The following is a 17166-nucleotide window of genomic DNA, read 5'->3' as shown; positions in this document are numbered from 1 at the left end:
AATGTACCCAAAGACTTGGCTCCACAGCTGCCAGTGCCAATGAATTCCACAGATTCATCACTCTCTGGCTGAAAAAATTCCTCATCATCTCTGTTCTAAAAAGACACCCCTCTACTCTGACTCTATGTCCTCTGGTCTCAGACTCCCCCACTACAGGAAATATCCTCTCCGCATTCACTCTATCGAGTTCTTTCAATATTCGATAGGTTTGAATGAGGTCACTCCCTCATTCTTCTGAATTCCAGTGATTACAGGCCCAGAGCCATCAAACGTTCTTCATATGACAAGCTTTTCAATCTGGAATTATTTTCGTGAACCTCCTTTGAACCCTATCTAATGTCATCACATCCTTTCTTAAATAAGAGACTCAAAACTGCTCACAATACTCCAAGTGAGGCCTCACCAGTGCTTTATAAAGCCTCAACATTACATCCCTGTTTGTATATTCTAGTCCTCTTGAAATGAATGCTAACATCACATCCGCCTTCCTCATCACCAACTCAATCTGCCAATTAACCTTTAGGGAATCCTGCACAAGAACTCCCAAGTCTCTTTGCATCTCAGATTTTTGAATTTTCTCTCCATTTAGAAAATAATCTGCATTTTTATTTCTTCTACGAAAGTGCATGACCATACACTTCCTGTATTCCATCTGCCACTTTTTTTCCATTCTCCTAACCTGTCTAAGTCCTTATGTAACCTCTCTACATCCTCAAAACTACCTGCTCCTCCAACTATCATCGGATTGTCCGTAAACTTTGCCACAAAGCCATCAATTCCATCATCCAAGTCATTGACATGTGACATGAAAAGATGCAGTCCCAACGCAGACCCCTGTGGAACACCACTAGTCACCAGCAGCCAGTCAGAAAAGGCTCCCTTTATTCCCACTCTTTGCCTCCTGCCTTGTATGAGGACTGGAAAAAAGGAGGAAGAAGCCAGAATGAGAAGGTGGGGGAGGGGAAGGAATACTAGCTAACAGGTGATAGATAGGTGAAAACTCTCTTTCTTCTCCCCCTCCTCCTTCTCCCTTTTTCCCTTCCCCATTCTGTCTCCCCTCTTACCCCTTCTCTTCTCCTTGCCTGCTCATCACCTCCCTCTGGTTCAAAGTGTATTATCAAAGTAAATTTATTAGCAAAGTTCATATATGCCAGCGTATTGAACCCTGAGATTCATTTTCTTGCAAGCATACTCAGTAAATCTAAAGAATAATAACCATAATAGAATCGATGATAGACTACACCAACTTGGGTCAATCAGTGTGCAAAAGGCAACAAACTATGCACATGCAAAAAGAAAGAAATAATAATAGTAAATAATAAAGCAATAAGTATTGAGAACATGAGATGGAGAATCCCTGAAAGTGAGTCCATTGGTTGTGGGTACATTTCAATGATGGAGCAAGTGAAGCTGAGTGAAGTTATCTCCTTTGGTTCAAGAGCCTGAAGATTGAGAGGTCGTAATTATTCCCCAACCTGGTGGTGTGAGTCCTGAGGCTCCTGTACCTTCTTACTGATGGCAGCAGTGAGAAGAGAGCATGTCCTGGGTGGTGGTGGACCCTGATGATGCATGCTACATTCATGTGACAACGCTCCATGAAGATGAACTCAATGGTGGGGAGGGCTTTACCTGTGATGGACGGGGCCATATCCACTATTTTTTGCAGGATTTTCCGTTCAAGGGCATTGGTGTTTCCCTACCAGGCGGTGATACAGCCAGTCAATAAACTCTCACTTCCATTTCTCCTATGGTCCACTCTCCTCACCTATCAGATTTCTTCTTCCTATCTTGCCTTTTCTACCTATCACCTCCCAGCTTCTCATTTCATCCTCCCTCCCCCACCCATCTACCCATCTATGTTCATTCTCACCTAGATTCATGGCTTCCTAATCCCTATTTCAGCACTGTTTCAGAGGGAGTCTCTGGCGTGCTTCAGGTGGGTATCTACGCCATCTTCCACAGCCCTGCCATCTTGAAAGAGCTGCCCTTCAGGCAACTTGTTTATTCAGGAAGGCAAGTGGGAGAAGGTGAAGGTGGTCAACAAGAGCAGGAAGGTAGGCCTGAACCAAACTACTACAGCAGCCTTCCACTCTACCGAGCATACATAGAATCATATATGATCTACAATATAGCCTCAATCTTTCTTTCTACCAGGATTTTAATGAACACCCTCTACACTCCCTGCATAGCCAGAATATCCTTCCGTAAATAAGGAGAGCAAAATTGTATGCAATTCTCCAAATGTGGTCCCATCAAAGTCTTGCTAAATTATATCAAAAACTTCCTTAGTTTGACATTCCATGCAAGTTTACAACAAACCCTATGCAATATTCAGACAAGCTGTTAAAGTGACAAGTAATACTCCAGTTACAGAAGTGTCAGGAAGTGTCATTTCCAGCAAGAGTGAATCTAGTTACATACCCTTGACATTCAATGAGATTATTGTTGGACAAAATAGGTCAGAAGTTTTCTGAGTCCTCCACAGTCTGCAGTCTCAGTGGGCAATATGTTGGCACTGGTGGTATCTTGTGCCCCTGCCCTCCTCCTCGGTACTGGTGCCTGATAAGGTGTCATATGCAGATCGAGCATCAGACCTCTGCTGGCATGCTGTTGGAGAGTGGAACTGCTGGCTGTGAGGGTTAGCGTTACAGGGTCGTAAGGCGATACAGCACAGACGCAGGGCTTACAGTCCACCAAATCAACTCTAAATACTCATTTGCAATAATCCTATGATAACCCCAATTTTTAATTCTCTGCACAGTCTTATCAACTCTCCCCAGATTCTACCTCCCATCTACGTGCGGGGGGCAATTTATGATGACCAATTAGCCCACTAACATTGCAATGAGGGTAAGAACCGGAGCACCAAATGGAAACACCTATAGTCACAGGGACAGCACGCTCACTCACTGAAAACACCTGAGCTCGGTATTACTAGTGTTGTGAGGCAGTGACTCCCCTAGTTGCTCCATTGTGCCAGCCCAAGTCATGATGTATTTCCATGGACACTTTCATCCCCACTTCCATTGCCGACGAGATTCCGTATTCTGAGGAGTTATGATGAATGATTAGATTATGCTGTGAGATTGTGGTATCAGATGGGAGCCCCTGGTCAGGGAACCCTGGCATTGACTTTGGAGCAGCTTGTTTTATTTACCTGGAGATACTGCAGGATAAGAGGCTCTTTTGGCCCAATGAGCCCACACCACCCAATTACAGCCATGTGAACAATTAACCTACTAACCCGCAAGTCTTTGGAATATGGGGGGAAAGCCAGAGCACGTGGAGGAAACCCACGGGGAAAGTGTACGGACAGTGGCGGGATTGAACCCGGTTCATTGGCGCTGTAATAGCATTGTGCTGACTGCTGCGCTACTGCACCACCAATTGTTTCAATTCATTTAGTTTCTTGCCTCCCTCAATGGAATTCGCCTACCCAGCAACATTATATGTGACCCTGTGGGTCAGTCTCTGAATAGCACTGGGAGTCTCCCGTTTTGTGCTGCCACTGCCTACATCTTTGGAATGCATGTTTGCTGTTCTGATTTGAAAACTAGTGTAATTCTAACGCTCTGCTCCTTGTGATGGTAGGCTCAGATATATCAATACAACAGAATCTGGATCCTAAGGTCGTTGAGGTCAATGGCAAGCTATTTGATTTGAAATGGTGCCAAGTGTGTCAGTTCTATCGACCACCTCGCTGTTCGCACTGCAGATTCTGCAATGTTTGCATTGAGGTGAGTAACAAAAAAAGATCAACTGAGTGGGACAGAAAGTTTGAAATTGAGTTCCAGAAAAACACGTATTATTCACTTTCTTGTTCAACTCCTTATTACTTAGTTTTAAAATCTTTCTCTCTTCTATTTTAAAGATGTATTTTCTCCTTACTGAAAAATTAGCTGAAGTATTCATATATAGTTATATAAATAAGTAAATAAATAAATATAATAATGTTTGACTATTCCAGATATTCTTGACTGAATGCCCATGGTGAGCATAAAGAATGGACATAAGTAACAGAGGCCCGTCCTTCAGATCTGCTCAGCTCTCAATAAGTTCATGGCTGTTTTGATGGGTGACCCTCAACTCTACTCTTCTACCTGATCCCCATCACCTTTGACCCTCTTGTAATACAACTACCTGTCAGTATCAGCCTGGAGGTACATTAATGACACAGCATCTGATATTTCCTATTGCAGAGATTTCCAAAGATTCAGAAACCTCTAGGGGCAAAAAACATCCTTATCTCGGCCTTGAGTGAACATCCTTTTATGATCCCCATTAAGGGAACAAGCAGCTTCCCACCCTGTCAAGCCCCACTAGAATTGTATATGGTTGATAAGATTCATTCAAAGTCTGGAATAAGGTCTCAATCTTTCTTCCTCCCAGGATTTTAATGAATACTCTCAGCGCTCCCTGAATGGCCAGTATTTCTTTCCTTAAATAATGAGAGCAATTCTCCATTTTTGGTCCTATCAAATTCTTACTAACTTATATTGAAACTTCCTTACTTTATTACTCTATGCCTGTGTACAACAAGACGTAGACAACATCCAGACGTGGACTGTTAAAGTATCAAGTAAAATTCATGCCACAGAAGTGTCAGGTAGTGGCATTTCCTACAAGGGTGAAGCTAGTCATGCACACTTGACAGTCAATTACATTACTGTTGTTGAGTTGCCCAACAATATCCTGGAGGTGGGGAGGGGGGGAACGTTGTCATCATTCTCAAGGAACTCAACTGGATCAGTCATACTGATGCCATGGTTACAAAAGTAGGTCAGAAGTTGGATATCCTCCAGTAAATGTGTCATGGTTCTGGTTGGCTGTTCCCCTTTGACGCTCCTTTCTCCCTGATTATGCCTTAGTTTCAGTCATTAGATCTCCAATTGCTGCTAGCTTGCTCAATTACAGTACACCTGGTTTTCATCAGAGACTGTGAAATAAGTATGATGGCATCACTATCACAGGTTGCCAGTTTGTTGGTCTATTCTCATGTGATAACTTTGTTTCTCAACTGCTTAGAACTGTTTGTTCTAAGTTCAGCTCCGGTTTCAAGATATTCCATGAAAACCCCATCTCTGTGTCAAGACTCCATATCAGAGCTTTGTGTCAAGATTCCTCCTGTTTGCTGTTCAATGTTCACGTCTATGCCAGCATCCCCAACTCAATCTCCATGCCTGTGTCCTGCACTTGGGTTCTGCTCAGTCACTCCGTGCAACAAAATGATTCGCCTCTTGACATCCTAAGGCACTTATACAGTTTACAAGGCACAAGTCAGAAGCATGATGGAATTCTGTCCATTTGATGGGATGAATGCACTGTCAACAATTCTCTAGAAGCTCATCATCCAGGTCAGTTGGCTTAACCGGTATCCCATCATCCACCTAAACAAGCAGTCCCTCCACCACCAGTGCACTGAGGCTCACACCAGGCTCCTCCAAAGGCACCTTCCAAACCCACCAGCACAATCACCAAAGACATGAAAGCCAGTGCTAGGGAAAACCATCTGCATTTTCCCTTTGACTTGCATACCATCCTGATCTGGAAATATTACCAGTGTCTGCCTTTGCTGCCTGTAAACTCTGGAACTTGCTACCTGACAGCATTATGGAAATTCCTTCACCAACAGGACTGGAGCAGTTCAAGAATATGGCTGACCACCACGTCCTCAATGGCCATTATGGATGGGCAATAAATGCTGCCCTTGACAGTGGTATACAGATTCAATGTCCCACTTGACTTCCTAAGTTCTACTTGTGTGCTCGCTGGAAAAGTCAGAAATTTTAGACCATTTTTTGTCATCTTCTAATGTAATCATAAAAATAACTGGGTATTACCTGTGATAAACATTTATTCCAGTGTAAATGATTGATGTATATTAGGAAGAAAGAAAATAGAGTTGCTCTGACTACTGGAAGTAGGAACTGCAAAATGTGCGAGCAATTTAGCTGCTAAAAACAAAGATGATAGTGGTGATCATGGGGACTAATTTCAACCCCTGATTTTTCCCCAGTGACACCCTTAAAGGTGTACAGGTGTGGGCGTCAATCCAGATGCACAAACAGATGCAGAGGTGATAGCAGCTGCATGTCTATTAATTAGAAACTACAACCCTTAAAGTAATAGGCAACTATTCTGCATGTGATGTGTTTTGCTACGAACTGGATTATACAGCTTAAAGAATCAGATAGATTGACCTTGTTACATACCACCTCATTTTGTTTTTTGTTCAAAGAAAATAAAGGAATGAGTAGCATGAGGTATAAAATTGTCAAACTAATTTACAGAGTAAACAAGGAAAGCAGCTCCCATGGCACAACAGATACAAACATTCATTAATTGGAACAGATGGGGTCTCAGCAATGATATAAGAATAGTCGAAGTACTTTCACTTGACAGTTTATCATCTCATGCAGCTCCTTTATTTTCTTTAAATAAAAAATGTGAATGGTCTGTTACATGGTCAGTCTATCCGATGGCCTAAGTGTATGGCCCAGGTGAGTTATGATAGCATTACCCCTTTGTGTTTACAATATTAATTCTGATACCATGGTCCAGAAGTGTTCACTTTATGAATTAATAGAAAGATTTAATATAAGTGAAAAATCCAGCACCTAGAAGTTTTAGTCTAACTTCCTTTTATTAGTCAGCAGGATGGGTGTATGGCAATGGATACTTTTGCCTGGAAATTTGAACAGGAGGAAAAAATGCAAAATTTAGAATTTGCTCATGACGATTATGATAGTGATTAAATCCAAGGAAATTTGAGCCGATTGCTAAATTGGGCAGGCGGTCTTATGTTCATGACCTAAATCAGCATGTTTGACATTTTCCCAGCATCAGGCAAACATCTCGGGATGTCGCCTTGCGACAAACATTTCAATCCTTGGTGACTCCCAGATCCTGCGAAACAAAACAAGCTGTATAATGGGTTTCTTCAATTCGGTGGCATTTAGGAAGTCACTGTTGTCACTGAGGGACTTCACAAGGCATCTCACTGAGAATGTCCACACACATTCCACTGTGAGCAGTCTGCACTCAAGTGAATTGTTCTTGGTCTGTAGGCAAGAGGTAGAATAGGAGGGGAGTTGATGAGCAGTTGCCAGAAACATTTTGGGAATAAAATAGGATTAGTGTAAATGGATGGTTGGTTGTTGTAGTAGACTCTGTAGGCTGAAAGGCTGTTGCCATGCTGTATTTTAGATGCAGATTTGGGAAAACCTTCCTTTAGGGCAGTCACGAGCCGCCACTTGGAATCCGTGAGGATTTACTCATATTTTGGTCACACAGTGGCCATTTTTAACATGCTGGCTAAGCATAAAATAGATGTGAAGTCACAGGTTCTGTTATAAAAATTGCAAAATTTCCACTCTCACTGAACTTAGTGAAAACACAAGAGTTAAACAGGAATTGGCCATTTGGCTTTTAAACCTGCTTCACTATTCAATAAGATCATCAACTCATTAAGTAAGTATTGAATTTAAATAATTCTTAACTCAGTATTAGTAGTTAAGAAGCTATAATATTATTTTAAAAGCACCAGCTACATGAGGATTGGAGCTTGAAGAGCTGATGATATTTTGCAGAGCATAACATTGCAAAGTTGCAGCAGTAACACTGAACTGAGCCACACAGGTTTCACTTAACACTGTTTTCTGGATTCTTCAAAGCACCCAGATGCTGTTGTATGTTTTCACGGATAGGGCTTAGCTGTATTTGAAAAAGCATGAGCTCACGAGAGATAGCCAGCGTGCCTTTGTGGTTGTGGGGGTACGGGGGTGGGTGGCATCATCCCTTACAAACCTGACTGAGCTTTGTGAGAAAATAGTGAAAATGAGTGATGAGAGTAGGACAACGGATGTTGTCTCCATGAACCTTCGGAAGCCATTTGACAGGGTCCCTCATGGTAGGCTGAACACAAAGTTTAAACTGCATGGGATCTTTGGTGACTCGATTCAAAACTTGCTCAGCCACAGGAGACAGAGGGTACTGGTGGAGGCAGTTATTCTGGAAAGAGGTCCGTCGCCACAGGTGTTCTGCAGGAATCAGCGCTGGGACTTTTGTTGCTTGTGAAGTGCATAAATGAACCGGATAAAAAATGCAGTCAGCACAGAAATTGGTGGATTTGTGAATAATGAGGGAAAAAGTCAAACAAAGCAGCATTTTTATTTCTCTTTACTCTTTTGTACAGTCAGAGTCGTTTTCCCAGGACAGAAATGTCAAATACCAGAGGTCACAGGTTTAAAGGCAGAGGAGAAAGTAAAGGAGATTTAAAGGCTTTTTTTTTACACAGTGAATAATAGATGCTTAGAATGCACTGGCAGTGGAAGTGGTGGAAGCAGATGCAATAGCAGCATTTAAGAAGCACAAGAACAGGCAGGAAAGAAAGGTGTACACAGTATACTCAGAGGCCACACTCCTGTACCTAATAAAATGGCCACTGAGTGTATGTTCATGGTCTTCTGCTGCTGCAGCCCATCCCCTTCAGGGTTCAACATGTTGTCCATTCAGAGATGCTCTACTGCACACCACTGTTGTAATGTGTTGTTATTTGAGTTATTGTTGCTTTCCTGTCACCTTGAACCAGCCTGGCCATTCTCCTCTGACCTCTTTCATTAACAAGGATTTTCACCTACAGAACTGCCACTCACTGGATGTTTTATCTTGCACCGTTCTCTATCAACTCTAGAGACTGTCGTGTGTGAAAATCCCAGGAAATCACAAGTTTCTGAGATACTCATCCACCTTATCTGGCACCAACAATCATTCCATGGTCAAAGTCACTTAGATCACATTTCTTCCCCATTCTGATGTTTGATCTGAACAACAACTGAACCTCTTGACCTTGTCTCGAACAAGAGAAAATCTGCAGATGCTGGAAATCCGGGCAACATACACAAAGTGCTGGAGGAGCTCAGTAGGCCAGGCAGCATCTGTGGAAAAATGTACAGTCGACATTTCAGGCTGAACCCTTCAGCAGGACCAAAACATCGACTATACTTTTTCCCACAGATGCTGCCTGGCCTGCTGAGTTCCTCCAGCATTTTGTGTGTTGCTCTTGACCATGTCTGCATGTTTATATGCATTGAAATGCTGCCACGTTATTGGCTGATTTGCATTAGTGAGCGGGTGTTTAGGTGTAACTCAAAGTGGCCACTGGGTGTAGAGCATGTGCAGGCAGGTGGAGTTAGCTTAATGTGGCATCATGGTTGAAAGGACTGTAGGCACTGGTCCTGTTTTACCCTGTTCTATGTTTGGAATGGGTCAGAAGCACTCCCTCAACCTTGAGATATTAAAGTACAGTATGAGGAACATTTGATGGCTCTGGGCCTGTATTCACTGGAATTTAGAAGAACGAGGGAGATCTCATTGAAACCTATCGAACGTCGAAAGGCCTAGATAGAGTGGTTGTGGAGAGGATGTTTCTTATAGAGGGGGAGTCTGGGATCAGAGGGATGAGAGGAATTTCTTTAGCCAGAGGGTGGTGTATCTATGGAATTCATTGCCACAGACAGCTATGGAGGTCAAGTCATCAGGTATATTTAAAGCAGTGGTTGATCAGTTCTTGATCAGTAAGGGTGTCAAAGGTTACAGGGAGAAGGCAGGAGAGTGCGGTTGAGGGAGATAATAAATCAGCCATGATAGAATAGCAGAGCAGACTTGATGGGCCAAATGGCCTAATTCTGCTCCTGTGTCTTATGGTCTTAGGCAATGAGTTAATTCTACTTGGAACAGAGGTCATATTGAAAATATTTCAACAACTGATTGGATAACTAATTTGTTATAGATTATCAGTTGTGGATCGTTCTACCTTAACACGGCATATAAAGAGATGCAGAATTAACAAAGTTGAAAGATGCTTTTTCCTATTCCAGGATTTTGACCACCATTGTAAATGGCTGAATAACTGTGTTGGGAGAAGGAATTATCGCTTCTTTTTCTTCTTTGTCTTCTTTCTTGCTGTTTACATGCTGACTGTTCTGGGGTCCTGTATCATGTACCTTATTATAAACTACCATGAGCCGGTGACAGTGGAGAAGACTGCTACGTATCCTTTCATTCTGACTCAGTACTGAGACTGGCACAGTTTATTAGTGGGAGTAAAGGGTTCTCAGCCTTTTTTATGCCATGGACCAATACCATTAAGCAAGGGTCTACGGACCCCTGGTGTAAAATGAAGGGGTAAACTCATGCGATTACCCTAGCACAGTATCGGCAGCATTACTGAAGAAATCCACAAATGCCACATGCAAGAAATCCTGTGGGCACCATGGGCATTTTTAACTTGCTGGCTAAGCATAAAATTAACGTGAAGTCACAGCCGCTTATAAAAACGGTAAAATTTTCACTCTCACTGAACTTCATGATAACATATACAAGCAGGTGTAAGAGTTAGAAACAGGAAGTGGCCATTTGCCCTTTAAACCTGTTTCACCGTTCAGCAAGGTCATCAACTCGTTAAATAACTATTGAATTTAAATACTTTTCAACTCAGTAGTAGTATTTAAGTGTTATGCCTGCAGCCCCCTCCTTTGTGAGAATCGCAAGATCACTATTGGGTTGGGTCAGGGGGCCCAGGAAATGAGAAGGAGACGTGCGGACTGTCTCGTTCCCCGGCGATGTAAAGCTAGGGGAAATGGCCATTGTCTCTTGGAGACAAATTTGTGGATTGAGATCCTATGCTACATGAGAGCCCTCGGGCAAAGTGGGCTGGGTGAAGGGGAGAGATTGCATCATCCCCCAACCTGATTGACATCTACGACCCTGCGAGTCAGGATAAAAGAGGGTCTGTAGGAACGGCCCCTCAGACGCACCAGAAGAAACGCTAGCGATCCCGTAATAGCGGGAAGCCATTTGAAGGAAGCCACGTGCGTTCAGTTCCATTGCCTGGAACTGGTGGCTGGTACCACGGAAACGGCTGTGAACTAACAACGGGGAACCAACTCCCCTGACTCAACGGATTGGCCTCATAAAAGACCCGGGCACGTTTAAAACCGTCTCTCTTAAACCCAAAGAGCTGCAGCTTTAATGACAGTGACTTTTATTTTTCCATCGGACAATACAGTATCCCCTAGACAACGATAGAGCTATTTCTTATTGATTATTATTATTATACCCGCGCTTTTAGATTGAGTATTGACGACGTATATTATCTGAGTGTTTGTATTAATCTTATTTTTGTGCCCCTTTATCAATAAAGACTTTTTAAAATAGTACCATCAGACTTCAACGGACCGCTCTATCTTTGCTGGTAAGTGACCCAGTTACGGGGTACGTAACAATTAAGAAACTACAAGATTATTTTAAAAGCCCATCCTTCAGGCAGGACAGTGTTCACCCAGCCTGACCTACCTGTGACATCAGTTCGATCCACATGGTTAACTGTCTCTCCAGTTACAGAGCAACTCAGGACAGATAGTAGCGACATCTATATATCTCTGAAGGAATAGATAGAATTGCTCTGCACTCTCACCCTCATTCCAATATAGAGCAGCTTGTGGACTAATGTTTCTCAGTTCCCTGGTACATCAGCCTTATGTGGCTCTGGGTTTTGTCCATCTGTGCATTTTCCTTAATCTTAACCCTCAGCTGTATTGTTCTGGTTCCGATTGTTGTTTTTCTCTTCCCCGTACTTTTCCTCTTTGGATCTCATACCGAATTCATTGCACTGGGAGTGACCATGTCAGAACAGGTAAAAACATGAAATAAAAATGTCCTTCTTTTTCCTGAGTTGATGGAAACAAGTAAAAATGAGGAACAGCAGACCATAAATTCACTTCTCTGCTTTATCAGCTTGTTTCTATTTGCTCAAAATCCTGCATTGAGCCTAATTTAGTTATGAGGTTTTCCTTTGGAACATTCATTTAGATAAAGCGGGGCCTGGAATTTACTGACAGTCCGTGTCCTATGACCAGGCCAGTGCCACGTAGGAGTTAGAGTTGTTAATAGAAATTATAATTTATATTATGAAAATGCTACCTGTTCCTTCAAAGCTGCTCCATCATTTATCAAAACCATGGCCATATTCAAACAATTAAACTAACAATGTTTTTGTTGCTCATTTTCTAGCACCAAGCTTGAGCATTACTGAGCCTGGGTATGTCCCTTTTGCCACCAGTGGAGAAAGTAGTTTATTGCCTCCAAAAAACCAGTTATCTGTCCTTTAACCATAAACGCTGCTGATGTTGCAGACCGTACTGCATTAGTCAGTGCTAAGAAAAAAGTCTAACAGAGTTTTAAATTATTAAGCACTCAATCGAATGAGCAGGAGTGAGTAATCGTTCTATGTTGAGGAAATGAGAAGTCATCAACTTAAAACTGCCAGTAAGTAGGGGAGAAAAGATTAGAGAAAATTTGTTTATGTGGAGTAGAAGACTGAAATGGTAGAATAGTCAGCTGAATTTGGAGGTCAGTAAATATTTCTCTGACTTCCATTCCCTTGACTTCATAGCTAATCTAATGGAATCCATTCTAAACACCTCAACAAAAATTTGATATGTTTTGACAGCTGTTTTGCCACAAACAACAGATAAGATAGAAGACATTACTTCAATTAAAGAGGAACTAAAAGAAAAAAATTCTGAAATATGAAAAATGTAAAAAATTGTTACAGACACAGAACATACAGGACCGTGCAGATTTGTACTAAATCAGAACAGATTCTCCTGTATGATAAATATCTATGGATCTTCATTTTGCCTACAGTTCAATAATAGTATCCAATAAGTGATATATTTATTTTATTCTGCCTATTTGGATGTCTAAATGATATGGGCATTTAACTGTTCTATTAAGTGATCTATTTAAATGATTGACAGTGGAGTAGATTCTTGGGTGATTGTCATGGCTACTCTGTCTACATTCATCGCTTCCATTGGAAGATGGTTTGCTAAGGGCATGTGGGACAATATCTCCTCCATATACTCTCCACCACTCACCACAACCATTTGACAAAGGCCAAGAAAACCGGAGAATGCCTGCACGCCAGTGATCCAGCAAGCCAATGTTTTCAGGAACTTTATAATGTAAATAAATGCTACCTCATAGAATAATGATATCCCCCTTTCTGACAGTACAATAAAGCAGAAGATAGAACGAACATCTTCACACGTGGTTGGAAGAGAAACTTTTTCATCGCCCTTTGTGGTCGTGTGGTGCCAAGGTGGGTGGAAGCTGAAGAATGGATGATTTCTTTTGCATAATCTGTTATTTCTTTTATGTAATCTGTTATGCCAGAACATAGCATTCTGTATTAACACAAGAAATATTTTGCAGAAAAGTTTTGATTGTGGTTGGGTTACTGGCACGAAGCATTCTGTGTGTGAGAATATTATCCAACGTTGCTCTGACCTGGTGAACCCTTCCACTCTGCTTAAGTAGGAATAGGAAGTAAAATTTGTAATTTCAGAAAAGTGATACGTTAATCAACATTGGGATAGTGAATTGGACCAAACACATCACTACTCTACTCTCTCTCTCTTTCACTTTCTGTCTGCCTGTCTGTCTCTCTCTCTCCCTCTCCCACACTCTCCTTTTCTCCCTTTCTCTTCCTTTCTCAGTCATTCCCCATTTTGTACGGCTGGTTAGTTCTCTGTATGAGCTGGTGGTGGGAGGCACTGGAGTGCCACAGGGACTGTCCTGTCTCCATTTCGGTTCACACTGAACACCTCAGACTTTCAGTACAACTCTGAGTCTTGTCACTTGCAGAGGTTCTCTGATGACTCTGCAGTGGTTGGGTGTATCAGAGACTGGCAGGAGTCAGAGTACAGAGGACTGGTGGACAAGTTTGTAGAGTGGTGGGAGGGGAATCACCTGCTCCAGAAAGTGGCCAAAACCAGGGAGACGCTGATTGATTTTAGGAGAAGAGGACTGTGACGAGTCCTGTATTCATTCTGGGAGAAGTAGTTGCGGTGGAGGAGTACAAAAATACTTGGGGGTTCACATCGACTGGAAAACCAACACCAAGGCTGTTTACAAGAAGGGGCTGAGCAGACTCTACTTTCTAAGGAAGCCGAGACCCTTCAATGTGTACAGCAGGATGTTGGAGATCTTTTACCAGTCTGTTGTAGCGAGTGCTGTCCGCTTTGCTGCTTTATGTTGGGGGAGCAGCACTGGTGCTGGAGATGCAAAAAGACTAAATAAACTCATCAAAAAGGCTGGATCCATCCTTGACTGCAAGCAGGACGCTTTTGAGTTAGTGGTGGAGAGGAGGTCACTAAACAAACTGTTATCATTATGGACAATCTGGCACATCATCTCCATGACCTACTGAATAAGCAGCGGAGCCCCCTTTCCAGCAGACTCATTCAGCTCCGCTGTCACAAGATCACTACAGAAAGCCTTCCCTACCAAAAGCAATAAACATATACAATAGTTCATCCCTGTGTGACAGGAGAACACACATCATAGTACAATAGTCTCTGCATTATTATTTCATACATTATTATTGCACATTGTCATTGTGTATATTATTATTCTGTACGTTAGTATTACCGGTAGTTAAGTTTGCCCACTGTTAAGTCTAAGTTGTCTTTTTAATTGTTGCTGATGTAACGAAAGAATTTCTACTCGGGATCAATAAAGTATTATTATTAGTAGTAGTATTTCTCCTTCTCCCTCTCCCCTCTCTCCATCTCTCTCTCTCTCTCCCTCCCTCCCTCCATCTCTCCATTTCTCCCCCTCATTTTCTTTCTCTGTCTCACTCTTTTGCATTCAAATCCTCTTTTTCCTGTGTGGATTTAGAAAATGCTTACGCTGACACCTTCAAACACAATAAACAGTATTTCTTCATTCATCATTACACAATGCACATTTAAGCAAGAAAACAATGAGCAGTTTATTTCATTTAAGGAGCATTTATGATAATTAAAGCAACTTAAATGTTTAACTGATTAGGACTCTCAATATGTGGCGAGAAAATGCAGTACATGGCTGATTCAGTGCTGTCTGAAGTACACGTAGCTTGGGTGTGATCCATGATTTATACAAACAAACCTTTAAGTAATAGCTAAAGAATGGAATGCAAATTTCAAACCCTTTTTCCACTTTTGTACAAACTCTCAGTTTTCACATAAATTTGCAATTAATTCAAATTCTGCATTATATTCCATGAGTTCTATAACGTGTCTCTCAGTTTCTGTTTCTGCCAGTGTAGTGGGATAGACCTTGAAATTCTTCAGAAAATGCTGTATCCATGGTCAGTGGGGTGATAACCAGTTATCAACAGCTGGCAGGCATAAAAAATATATATAGATATTTTTTAAGACTCTAATATTCACGCTTGCCTTAATCACCTATCTCTATCCTCCTTCATGTGCCAGGACAAAGTTAATGAAAATTTCTTAAAACTGAGGTGCCTGACTAACTGAAATAGAAGCAGAAACTGCTGAAATACTCAACAGGCCAGGGGGTATCGACGGAAAGATAAACAGTTTTTTTGGTCTGAAACATTAATTCTTGTTTGCATTCTATGAATGTTTGCTGTCTCCAGCAAATACCAGAAATTTTGTGTTAAACTGCCAGCATTTCTCCATAAAGCCCAGTCCTATTGAGGGGTCTTGGCCCGAAACGCTGACTGTTTACTCTTTTCCATAGACGCTGTCTGGCCTACTGAGTTACTCCAGCATTTTGTGTGTGTTGCTTGGATCTCCAGTATCTGCAGATTTTCTCTGGTTTGCCAATGAATAATTGATAATTTGTTTGCATAGTAGTAAGTAGTAGGCCTCCCTTAGTCTCGATAGACCATGGATTTGCACCTTGGAAAGGTTCCAGGGAGCAAACCTGGGCAAGGTTTTTTTTATGGAAGACTGGCAGTTGCCCAAGCTGCTAGTCTCCCCTCTGCACGCCACCAGTGTTGTCCAAGGGAAGGGCATTAGAACCCATATAGCTTGGCACCAGTGTTGTCACCTATAGCTTCTTTAAATATCAATGTAATCCTGAATATTGAAATAAAAATCAAGCATAGTATGCCCAAATATTGTCTGAATAGCATTTGGCACATGTTTTTAGAATTTCCACATGTGGGCTGGAACTATAAAAACAGAACCAACGGGATAAGATTTTACAGGCAAACTGGGACTCAGCAGGATATGCTGAATTTATAAAGGTTCCAGAACATTTTAGAACACATGGAAGATTCTGCAGTCAAATAAAAACATAATTTATTTGGTTACTTTTTGATTTGAATCTTCAGGTACCTTGGTTCCCTCAAGAAACTGAAAACAAAAAGAACTTCAAGGAAGAGAGATTTGCAGCAAGTTAATTGAAACAAACAAACAGATATTCTGTAAAAATAATGCAGACTCACATTTTGCACATTACATTCAAACATATTCATAATAATTCACAAGTATAAGGCCTCACATAATTGTCAATGATCAAGCTAGCAATCTGGTTGTATAGAAATTTTAGATAATTGATTAATTAGATGCTGGCCCCAATGGTTTCTCCATCTAGTAAGGATGGCTATTTTTGTGTTTCTAAAACTGTATCTTTTCAAATTGAATACCATAGCTTTCCCTCTGTTTCAAACCATTTTTGTGTAATATTGATAAAATATGCAAAATAAATTACACAAAAAAATTAGAAGAGAGAAGAATGTCATTCATGAGATGGTAAAAACATAATTATTAACTCAATTTTAACAAAATTATCCAAGATGCTGCTTTATCTAGCAAAGGAAATTACCATCAAGCCAAATAATATGATGTCCAAACACAACCAAGATCTTTGTCATAGAGACAGGTTATAAGAAGGAAAAAGAGGTGGAAATGCCCAGAGAACTTGGGAAGAAATTCCAGAGCTTGTGATCTTAGAAAGTAAAGAAAGGTTTTGACACATTGACCTTCATTAATCAGAGTACTGACTACAGGATTTGGATTTTTTTCTGGAGTTGTATAAGACATTGATGAAGCAGTATTCGGAGTACTTGGTGTAGTTTTGGTCATCAACTTTCAGAAAAAATATCAAGAAGATTGAAAGAATACAGAGAAAATTTACAAGGATGTTGCTGGGACTTTAGAACGAGCTATAGAAAAAGGATGAATAGGTAAGGAATATATTCTCTAGAGTGTGGAAGATTGAGGGGAGATTTGATAGAGGTATACAAAATTATGAGGGGTATAAATAGGGTAAATGCAAGTTGGCGCTTTCCACTGAGATCTT

General features: G+C 41.3%; 1 protein-coding gene across 1 annotated transcript in view; it reads left to right on the top strand.

Moving 5' to 3' along the window:
* Nucleotides 1-16359, top strand: part of LOC140725627 (palmitoyltransferase ZDHHC5-A-like) — a 43029-nt gene extending 26670 nt beyond the window's left edge. The window contains exons 3-7 of the mRNA XM_073041338.1: nt 3592-3737; nt 9879-10051; nt 11593-11695; nt 13077-13165; nt 16196-16359. Coding sequence (XP_072897439.1) covers nt 3592-3737; nt 9879-10051; nt 11593-11695; nt 13077-13165; nt 16196-16268 — 584 coding nt within the window. The 3' untranslated portion in view covers nt 16269-16359. The remainder of the gene's footprint in view (nt 1-3591; nt 3738-9878; nt 10052-11592; nt 11696-13076; nt 13166-16195) is intronic.
* Nucleotides 16360-17166: the final 807 nt, after the last annotated feature.

The sequence above is a fragment of the Hemitrygon akajei genome, chromosome 3 (genome assembly GCF_048418815.1).
Source record: "Hemitrygon akajei chromosome 3, sHemAka1.3, whole genome shotgun sequence".
NCBI lineage: Eukaryota > Metazoa > Chordata > Chondrichthyes > Myliobatiformes > Dasyatidae > Hemitrygon > Hemitrygon akajei.
The sequence above is the reverse complement of the archived record's forward strand: the minus strand, read 5'-3'. Positions and strand labels throughout refer to the sequence as shown.